At 38.5% G+C, this 11,182-nt stretch overlaps 1 protein-coding gene across 3 annotated transcripts; it reads left to right on the forward strand.

Moving 5' to 3' along the window:
- The first annotated feature begins 1,061 nt into the window (after positions 1 to 1,061).
- Positions 1,062 to 10,394, forward strand: LOC135465890 (membrane frizzled-related protein-like). 3 transcript variants are annotated; one of them, XM_064743259.1, is made up of 5 exons: positions 1,062 to 1,193; positions 5,780 to 6,022; positions 7,503 to 7,637; positions 9,373 to 9,608; positions 10,156 to 10,394. In XM_064743259.1, the coding sequence occupies exons 1-5, from the start codon at positions 1,169 to 1,171 to the stop codon at positions 10,306 to 10,308; spliced, it is 792 nt and encodes a 263-aa protein (XP_064599329.1). In that variant the 5' UTR covers positions 1,062 to 1,168; the 3' UTR covers positions 10,309 to 10,394. The 3 variants fall into 3 exon arrangements, with proteins under 3 accessions (XP_064599329.1, XP_064599328.1, XP_064599330.1); XM_064743258.1 differs by lacking the exon at positions 1,062 to 1,193 and adding an exon at positions 3,665 to 3,894; XM_064743260.1 differs by lacking the exon at positions 1,062 to 1,193 and adding an exon at positions 3,665 to 3,894 and having other exon boundaries at positions 9,373 to 9,617; positions 10,156 to 10,251.
- The last annotated feature ends 788 nt before the right edge of the window (positions 10,395 to 11,182 follow it).

The raw sequence follows: 11,182 nt of genomic DNA on the forward strand, positions 1-11,182 counted from the left end.
TGAACGCCAAGCGAGGAAGTTACAACTTCCTCTTTTAAAGATCTACCAGGTCCCGAAGCGGACGCTCTACCAACTGTGCTATCCGGGCCGGTCAAAATACATGGATAAGTTGTTGCTGGGAACAAGGTCGTACATGCATAAAGCTATTAAGTAGCGAACAATAGATTAATCAGTACCTGAGAGTGTCTATCCGCAGGGCGACAAGTGTCATTATTATGTCATTACGTCATTGCGTCATCATTAGCATCGAACGGATGACCCTGGGAATAATCTGTGACAAAGTATTTGTACATATACAATGAGTAATATATACAATGAGTAAAAAATGAACTTGTTTGACAAAATTAATCAACATAAATTATACAAGCACGTGGTACATCATCATATTATGATATACAATATTAGGGTCGGTGACTAACAATGAGACATGGGTTGTATTTATTTATGAAGCAAGTTTCTTTTAAATGTTTGTATGTATGGGTGTGTGTGTGTGTGTGTGTGTGACGGAAAAGGTGCATTTTTGTTTTGTATAAAAAACAGAAGCAATCACTGTTTCTAAAGAGAAGGAATCAATGTTTCTGTATAGTTGTATTTGCTTTGGCAGTATACGTATCGCTGTGAACGCAATCCACATATCAGTAAATGTCACTTACCCCTATTAATGATAAACGGTATAGAACTTCCTCATGCACTCACATATAACTGTTTTGTACACCACTTATTACGGTCCCTGTCCAGAGAATTAGGACAATACGGAAAATAAAACTCTTCCGGGAAACAATAGCTCCACAATAATGATAAAAACAGATTCTCGTTAACAAATATATTAAATATTTACATAAATTTTAACCTAACATGCATCATATTGATGTGATGTTACTCCCTAAAATAGATAGGTCTCATTTAAGGTAACTGCTATCTATCTTGAAACTGGTTAAACTCTGCTTCTTATGTGCAGGAGTGAACAGATCACTTGTCTTTATGCCATCTACCTGCCAGCAAGATTGATACTTGGCTTGTATAGTCATATTGTTGGACCTCACTATAGCTTGATTTAATAAAGATATCGAAGGACATCGCCATCTTATTTGAATGAACATGGTGTAACCTTAAAGTGATGCAGAATCAATCCTGATTGGCTGGTGTGAGAAGAAGACATGTCCAGGTTATGCCGTGCCTAAGCTGCATTTCAGGTACGACAGAAGTTTGACCAAGGCAGGGTTTAACGCGGGAAAACCTATCTCCACTGTCAGATTGCGTATCCCTTTAAATTACTTTTTGTTCATACTGACTTTTCTATGTGGGAATTGACGTTATTTTCTGCACTACATGATTATAGTGCCAAGGTCAATTAAAAAGTGTTGAGCTAAAGAGTGGGCATATAATACAATATACTGCATAGCAATCCGTCGAAAGGAAAGGTAAGTGCGTGCCAAAGTGCCCGACTAACCTTTCATTTGTATTATCGTGATTTCCGGACGCCAGTGCATAACGTGCTAATGTGTGCACTAGTGCATGTGTGCATGATTAAAATTATATATTACGAAGATCTGGAGAAAACTATGGAATCAATGTTTCAAGATCCCTGTGTAAATACCTCAAGTTTGTTGAAATTATCATCAATGTTACTGTATTCAATGGTCTGAATTCGTGTTTCATTTATTTATTTGATTGGTGTTTTACCCCGTTCTCGGAAATATTTCACTCATACTACAGCGGACATCATTATCGTGGAAGGGTTACCTGAGGGAAACCCAGAACCATGCGCCAGCAGACCTTCCCACGTACGACCAGAGAGGAAGCCAACATGAGCTGACCAACTGGCAAAGGAGGCCCCGGTTTGAATTCCTATAGTGCTAGACGCATCATGAAATAACCACTTTATTTTTGCTTCTACACCTGAATAATCTAACCACCTCAAGTAAGAAACGTCATATATGTATGGGTACACATGTGCATAACTCACCCACAATTGGGGAGAATTCCCATGTACACACAGTAAATATCAACACGTAATACATGACATACCAGAGGGCATTTCTTTTTCGCCTTGAGCGCATGCACTACACTGTATTGATATTACTTTGGGTTATATTTTCTGTCGTTGACAGACGATTCACAGACATTGTATTTAGAGACTACACATTTTAGGGATTTTCTTCGAAATGTGGGAATATTCTTGAGTACGGCGTAAAACACCAGTCACAAATAAATAAATAAATCAAAATGTATGTGAGTATAGAAGTAGAACAATCGGGTGTGCACAACGGTTTCTGCCTTGTACTGTAAATATGATCAATAATGGTAATAATTACTTCACACTACACAGTCACGAATTCATCTCTTGTATATGACGACGGCCATGCATGCAAGTTTATAATCAGATAAAATCGGGCTGATCTTGATACAGTCGAATTCGAACACACGACCTCGATGGAAAGGGCCTAATAAACTTCCATCGAAAGGCATTAGTTCGCTCAACCAGCGACGGACATGTATTTCAAGTTTACCTGATATTTTAAACACTTCAAAGCAATTAACTCTCTGAGTAGGGAGAAACACCTTATAAATCAAGATCGGTATTTCTATATCGTTTTCTGTATAGTCTGCTAATTATGGATAAACTTGTTTCAGCCTTTAATTCTCTTTTTGACCGTTAGTTTCATGGGCCTAACACAAAATGCTCCTAATCGTTCATCTTGTTAGATATTCATTGGCAATAAAAAATGTACAGGGCGTGAAACTTTCCTTATTAACACCATGTCCACTGCTTATAATATATGTGTTTGTTGGCCATTGAAATTAGCAAATGAACACGAACACATATACACATGTGCCAATTAAAAGAAGACAATTATTTCAGTACAACACACGTATAGATTCATGCTAACTATCTGTAGATTCCCCTGAATCTGAGTTATAGTCAAAGACATTTGACCACACAGGTGCGCCATGACATTTCGGGTGAGTCGCCGGTGACACGCCAGCGTCTCGCGTCGAATGTGAACACACGACGACAGTAAGTGGGTGTAGTTGTAATCGTACCACATAAAAAAATACTTGAAATCCACTACAACAACTTGTGTTTTTTTTCATTTGACACAGAAATGTATTACCTCAACACAAACATGTGTTAAATAAATGTGAAGTACACGTGTTTGTGCTACAAAACAATAAAACACAAACTTGTGTTGTACCAAAATGAGGTAATTTATGCATATCATGCGCAGTTGTATCGGTACAACAAAGACTTGTGTAAAATATCCAACACATCTTGTATTCAATTCTTTCAGCACAAGGCCTTGTGTTACCTCAACACTAGACAGAGTTGTTCCAGTATGACACAAGATTTTTGTTGGAAAGAACACAAGTTTGTGTTCAAACAACACAAGTCTTGTTTTGTGTGTGTAAGGATCTATATAATATAAATACGATGTCACATCTTTCACATAGGAAATGGGATACCAGCTTCATACTGTTTGATCTCAGTGTAAACGGAGCATGGGGGCGTTATAGCTACGCTATCCTTGATCGCTGTAGTTATCAGGTCACGTGAAAATGATATTTACAGAAGTGTGGTGAAATAAAATGCAGTCACATGGGAACTAAATTCGCTATTTATAAGCTTAAAAGGACATATTACATGCCAGTCTCAATGCAAAGTGGTCCGAGATACGGCACAAAAATCTATAATTCAACATATACAGGCCGGTGGTGATTACATTAAGAGTGCTTTGTAGGGTTGTAATCAACTCGGTAACACCAGTAATCCCTTAATAGCTCTGAATGCTGACTCGCGTAGTACATCTACAAGCATGGATCTCCTAACTGTGACCACAGTGTTAGTGGCCTGCATGTGCCAGAAGATGGTTCAAGGGTACAGCTACCCAACATGTAAGTATCTACACATACAAATGTTTTAGGGGCATAGTTTTATCCAATGTAGTAGCCTCTGACTTTTGAATCCGAGAGTTCGAATCTGATCACCGTCCATTTGACATGCAGAGCTTTTCTATGTACACATGTGTGAATCCGTCATAAAAATTTTCTTTCTTTATCAATTGTAGTTATTTTGATTATTTTATGGATTTTAGTTGTTGTATATTACCAAATTAAACCCAGGCAACTGCAATGCTAAAAACAAAATAAACTTGAGTATTAAATTATGCATTAAACAGAAACTTCGTCAAAAAACACAAAAAGCACAAAAACAATCTTGTAATCTATGTGAAACAACAACAGAATAAAATTAAGTAAAATCAACAAGCAGACGAATTAAGCAGACTAATTGACTTCTACTCATATAGTCCAGTTATTTGCGAACGTTGTTTGAATCATGATTTAGGGATGCTGTCAAATCACTTGACCGGAGAGCGTATCTATCACTTTTAAGAGTGTTTTCTGAAGGTTAAGTCGTGTCACGTGTTCCACTTGTTTCGACACGTCGCCTTCTCGACAACATGCTTAGAAACATGTCGGTGACGTCACGTTTGTATCAGATAACGACGTGTTGCTCTCAAGAAGCAATGCGTGATAACCCGGCTTTAGGGAGTGTCAGATTAGCCATGGTGAGCAAAGTCTGAGTGACTTGGTGAATTGTATGTTTTCTTAATATTGTATATTGGCAATTATATGTAGATATATTTTAATGTCCCTGCTTACATGCAGGAAAACATGTACAAAGCACAACATATTAAGACGATACTCCTTTTCTGTATTAAAAATTAACTGATTTAGTTGAACAGATTAATTTTTTGGGGTGTAATGATTACATTCCCACGCATTTATGAGCCGGTTCTCCCCCCGGGTGGTTGGGGCGGGGGGAGTATTTATTTAGTCAATTTTGTCAGGTATATATTAACGCCTGATAATAAATATGGCCTGTTTGTTTATGGCTATTCCCTGTTTTCCTCTCCCATTCTCTGCCCAAAGACAATAATCTTGGATACAATATTAATAGTAACAATACTACTTATGCTATTACTTGTACTAGTACTTCTAATATAATCAAATAATTTCTTTATTTCTTTCTTTATTTATTAATATGACTGGTGTTTTACGCCGTACTCAAGAATAATTCACTTATACGACGAGGGCCAGCATTATGACAGGAGGAAACCTGGCACAGCCCTGGGAAACCAACGACCATCCGCAGGTTACTGACAGGCTAACCCACACACGGCCGGAAAGGAAGACACCTGAACTCACAGCGACCGCATTGATGAGAGGCACCTTGGTCATTGCGCCGCGCTAAAATATAACATATAACTAATGAATAAATAACCGGCGCCCAATATGGCTTCCAAGCCGACTTTTCGTCCTACGGTTCACTCTATGAGTTTATAGAACAGAGGACGGCGACGAGCTTACAAAGCTTCTGTCTGACAATGCGTATGTGTCTGCTTGACAATGCGTGTGTGTGTGTCTGTCAATGCGTGTGTGTGTGTCTGTCAGTGCGTGTGTCTGTCTGTCAATGCGTGTGTCTGTCTGTTTGCTATCGGTCAGATTTCCAGTGATATGACAATATCTGACACCCCATATCTCCGGTCTTTAAAAACACGTTTGTCCAGCCCTTAGGACATTTAAACATTCAATTGCATTTTTTTTTATCTTTATAACACATTTTATGTATGTTTAATCGCTTCTACCCCATGTACTTGTTGATAATTTGATCTTTCTCTACTTGTATGAATTCCATCTTTTACCCCTCAGTTTATATTTGGATTTGATAAATCCTGGATCTGCTTGTACAGTATTTGTATTTAACATTTTTCTTCAGATTATATGGAATCCCGATGCGGTGGATCGTTAGATGTTAGTAATTTTGATGCCACCCGGCTGTTACTGACCTCTCGGTTTAGTTATAGAAGCAACGAGAGATGTAAGCTTACTGTCCAGGTGGCCAACGGAAAGAGAATCATGGCGAAGTTCAGCTCCTTGGACATCGAGAGTTCAGCATTCTGCAGGGACGACCGTTTGACTCTGTACGACGGCCCCAGTACCACTAGCCCAGCGCTGTCAGGTAAATAGTGACAGCGAAAATAAGAGGAAAGATGAAAAATCAGTAAGAACGACCATAGGAATTAAAAACAACAACAACAACAGTTGCAATGTTGGCACGAATTACAAACTAAGGAATAAAACCTCCACGAGCAACACAAACAATGTGAAGATTAAGTCTTCAGTATTACATTTTCTCATAAGTTTGCATTGTATACCATATACTTTTTAGGAGGTACGTTTTATGTTTGGTGCCAGAACTTCTTCATTAAGTCTTTACATTCATCAGTTAGTCCTGTTCCCCCTTTCATGGTATATGTCCTTCATCATACAGTTAAAACAGTATTCGTAAATATATGCACAAATCCACCAATCGCCTAACTCCCCAACCACATACTCATCCGATTTGTATCATTCAACACTTACTTGCTTTGCTGCGTGGCTCAGTTATATGTTAGCCATATCCTGTTCAGGGCTGACGTGCTGCACCTATCAGATCCCTGACCAATGCGAGCAAGCGTTAGGGGTACACAATGGATGCGCATTGGCTGACAGTGGATATAGGGTTTCCTGGGTTAATGTCTGCAGACTTGGTCACGCTTGAATAAATGTGCCATACCTAAAATTCAGTTTATGCTAGTCATAGCCTGGATTTTCCTGCCTCTCACACTAGCCAGTCAGAATCGTTATACGGTCCATGGCCATCTCCTGGTACTTGTTTTTTCTGAATTCCTAAACATGAGGGTCGTTATATAGTTGAAAAATTCTTAAGTACGATAAATCAATCAAGAAACATGAAATAAATGCAATCGTGTATTCGAATCCAGCCTTAGGTCAGGAGGTTTGTCAGTTACATGCTGGAGGTCTTTGGTTTACTCCGAGCACTATTGTTTCCTCCATTCATAAACCTCACCGCCGACAAACACGGCGCAAAACACCTGTTGTTCAAAACTGAATTATGTCTTAGCACCAGATTTAACTTCAAGCCAAGTCTTCAAGTTTATTTTTAGGCTGATAAAATTGTGCGACATTATATTAAATATGAACTAAAGGTGCTGCTGCTATACGTTTGACTTTGGACAACTGCTTTGGCTGCTCAGTTTGGCTAAAAATTTGAAATATAAAATATGGCTGATACCAGTATTAACTAATACACTTTCGAACAACTCAGGCCTAGGACAAGTTGCTCGAAAGTGTGTTAGCTAATAGTGGTGTTATTTCACATTTTATATTTAATATTTTAGCCAAATTCAGTTCAGTACAGTCAGTACAGTTCTCCAAAGTCAGTTAGTATAACAGCAGGATATTTAATTCATATTTAATATACTGTTACGGAATTATGTTTAGATTAAGAATAAAAGCGAAGACTTGACTTAAAGCTAAATCTGGTATTAAGTCCTAAAACAGTTTTGAACATACGGACCCAGGAAAATAAATAAATAGATTAACTGAAATAGTACTGAAACTTTTTGAACTGAGCCTTATACTTTGGTGTTACACAGGTATCAACGGCATCTGTGGGTTCTCCACACCTTCCACCGTGTACGTTACGTCGGGTCAATATCTCACCCTTTACTTCCAGAGCGACTTCCTCCTCCAGTACAAAGGATTTACTGTTATACTCACGGAATTTAGCTGTGAGTATTCTTCGAAGCAATTGGAAGTCAAATATAATACGCTGCGAGTAAAAGCATTGAAGCGACGAAAGTGTGTTTTGTGGGAAATCATCAAATGTAACCGGCGATATCCTTCCTCTTGTCTTTTTTCCTCAGGGTTTTACTCTCACTGTTCAAGTAAATGCCGAAGTTGAAGCAGCTTATAACTCAACGGCACCATGGTTTCAGTAGAATTAACGCAGTGATGTTACTGTAATGACTATTTGCAAGGCGTTACTGTTCTCGAATTACTCTAAATGCTGTGTTTTTGTCACGTGTAAGAAACTCCAGTAACATGAGCCTACTGCTGATTATTTCACCTTGCATAAATGAGGGTACACGCTTTACATAAGTTCGCAACCGTGTTGTATCGTTATGAAGAAAAATCACTTCACGTTGGCGACAAAGTTACTAAAGTGCACTTCCAATGAACGTCGGTGGATGTGACGTCAAATTATCTACACGACTATTTTTAACGACACGGATTCCTCGCGTTACACAGAGTCTGTTTCCATACAATTCACAAGTTATACTTTTCCATCCCACTGACTTTCAGTGTCTCACCAATGGCTAATGTGTTAGAATTCAGAAAGTATACTTCTTTTAGTATAGCAAACTGAAATTGTCATCCAATGACTGTGTCCCTACCATATTGGTGCAACACAATGGCATTTAGGTCGCTGTCTTAATACAGCGTTGAAAAATAGCAAAGTGAATATATCACACCAGAGGAAGTATGTATATGGTATTATGTGCCATAAAAATTCCACGATGACAACACAGCACTTAACAAATATGATGACAACACAGCACTTAACAAATGTGATGACAACACGCCATTAAAACAATTTGTCGACAACACTGCGTGTGACAAATATGATGACAACATACCATTTTGCAAATTTGATAACAACACTGCATGTGACAAATTTGACAACAACACAGCATTTGACAAATGTGACGACATCACATCATTTGACAAATTTGATGACAAAACGCATTGGGCAAATGTGCTGACAACACAGCATTTGGCAAATGTGCTGACAACACAGCATGTCACAAATGTGACAGCAACACATCATGTCACAAATGTGATGACAACACAGCATTTGACAAATGTGACGACAACACAGCACTTGACAAATGTGATGACAACACATCATGTCACAAATGTGATGACAACACAGCACTGGACAAATGTGACGACAACACAGCACTTGACAAATGTGATGACAACACAGCATACCCTGTAAATAAATGTGTTGCTAAAGTTCTCAAATACATTTCATGTATAAAAACGCCATACTTATTGTTAGTGATATCCAGTGTCATGCAATTAACTGTGCTGTACATATTCAGACTGTCACTTTCATTCTTGATAAATGTACATCTGGTCATACAGCATTTTCTTTTCAGAGTTATGCTAGATTACATTGTATTACTGTAACACAACATTATGGTGTGGGCAACACCATATCCCGTTGCACCAACAACAGTATTTTACTGGAACAACAGAACACATCTGTAATATGCTGTATATGACGTAATGGCTTGCAGATATGAAATAATTTATTCCGCCATCGCTCAGAAAATATTGTTCCTTAAATTGAGGAGTTAAAAATAAATAAATTTATACAGTTCAGTTTTTATGGTGGACAGATACGGCAGGGTTTATTTCTGGTTAATCCACACTGAGCAATTGATGATTCCGTTCCAGATACATGCAATAATGTGACGAGCTTCCACTGCCGGAACAGACGCTGTATTGACAGTTCTCTGACGTGCGATGGATGGAACAACTGTGGTGACAGCACAGACGAGATTGAAGGGTGTGGCCTGTCTACAGGGGGCGTGGCCGGAATTGTCATAGGCGCCTTCTTCGTGGTTGTCGTTCTCATAACCGTGTCAATTTTCGTGCGAAGACGGCGGGCTCGATACACTGTTCTTCTTAGCGTAAGATAGGTATTGTTCTTTGCATAGATAAACCGTAATCACTTCATGAAATGTTTTGCTACCCTAGCTCTGTTCACGCGCCCTATATATTTCTCAGTTGCCCCAAGCAATATTTTCATTTAAAGTGAAACAAAAGACGACGGAAAATGAACTGGTGGATGCAGACAAGTGAATCATCTCAGAGAGAGAGAGAGAGAGAGAGAGAGAGAGAGAGAGATCTATACTTATCTGACAAGCTGAATATTGTCTGTATTTAACGATTTCATTTTATGCTGTCAGAAATCATGGCTTACTCAGGAATTTTACTGATTGTTTTGTGCATGTAAGCCAATGTGAACGTCGTTGAGAGAGAGGGAGCTGGGATAAAATAGTAGACTTTAGAGTTACCATAAAACTGAGATGTATGTTGGCTAATTTTGCATTCCGAACATTTCATTTAACTGAGTTTCAAAATATATAAAGGTATCCCTTACATCTGATTACACACGGGATATAACCTTTCTTATGAAAAGAATCGCAAGGGTCTATCTGTCTTTTTTGTACATAGAGACCTGACCAATGCAGCACAGTTACCAAGACAACGTACTCCACACCTGTGCAAGGCAATTACCCCAGTTACCAGCAACAACAGTACCCACCACCACCCGCCGGGGCCTACTCTCAGCCTGGACCCCTTCCTGCCGGAGCCTACCCACAATAGGATTCGCCCATACCAGCACCTGTCTTGGAGATAACATAATCATTTAGCTTTTTCCCAAATTTTTTTATCATCCACCACAAATAACGTCAATGACGTTATGACTCTCAGCTGAGGCCTGGGTAGTTGACCATCTGATAAAAACTAACCATCTGATCAAGAATTGATCATCTGATAAAAAACTGACCATGTGATCAAAAATTAACCATTTGATCAAGAATAGCCCATCAGATCAATAACTGTCATTCTGATCAATAAGTGCCCCTCTGGTCATTAACTGCTCATTTGTCCATGAACTGCCCATCTGCCCAGTTACTCACTATCTGATCAATAACTACCCATCTGATCAAGAACTGACCATCTGTTCAAGAACTGATCATCTGATCAAAACCTTACACCCACGTGAGGAATGTTGTACTGAATCCCTAGGTGTGTTAAATATGTTAAATCTGATTTCGCCTTGAGGCAGTCACAAGTCTTCTTGTATCATTTATAACTCAACGTATCATTGCAAACCATCAAGTTGTCAAAATTCAACAGCTTGAGAAGGGTTTTAATATATTAAAGGGATCAAAAGGAATAACAGAAGGCAATAACTCTAGCCATTTCTTATACCCCATGTATAGGTTAATAATGCAATTTGTTGTGTTTAGGCATTTTACAAAGTTTAGACCAACTCAAAAACCCAGTTTGTTTGATGTTTATACCACCAGTTATACAACAGTAGCATTTTTGAGAGTTTGTTTTATATTAGTATGTGTGAAGTATTTGCCTTTAGTTTTATTGTTTACGTAAAGTAATATTTTGTGTGAAGAAAAAAAATTAAAATTTGTGACTAGAATAATCATGGGTGATGGCCCTTTATTTGGTGGTGGTG

Source organism: Liolophura sinensis, chromosome 5 (genome assembly GCF_032854445.1).
Source record: "Liolophura sinensis isolate JHLJ2023 chromosome 5, CUHK_Ljap_v2, whole genome shotgun sequence".
NCBI lineage: Eukaryota > Metazoa > Mollusca > Polyplacophora > Chitonida > Chitonidae > Liolophura > Liolophura sinensis.

Bases quoted from the DNA above. Each gene is read 5' to 3' on its own strand.
- LOC135465890 (XM_064743258.1), top strand. From the start codon at position 3,816: ATGGATCTCCTAACTGTGACCACAGTGTTAGTGGCCTGCATGTGCCAG. The intron at 6,023-7,502 runs GTAAATAGTGAC...GGTGTTACACAG, and splicing joins CACTAGCCCAGCGCTGTCAG to GTATCAACGGCATCTGTGGG. The intron at 9,609-10,155 runs GTAAGATAGGTA...TTTTGTACATAG, and splicing joins GATACACTGTTCTTCTTAGC to AGACCTGACCAATGCAGCAC.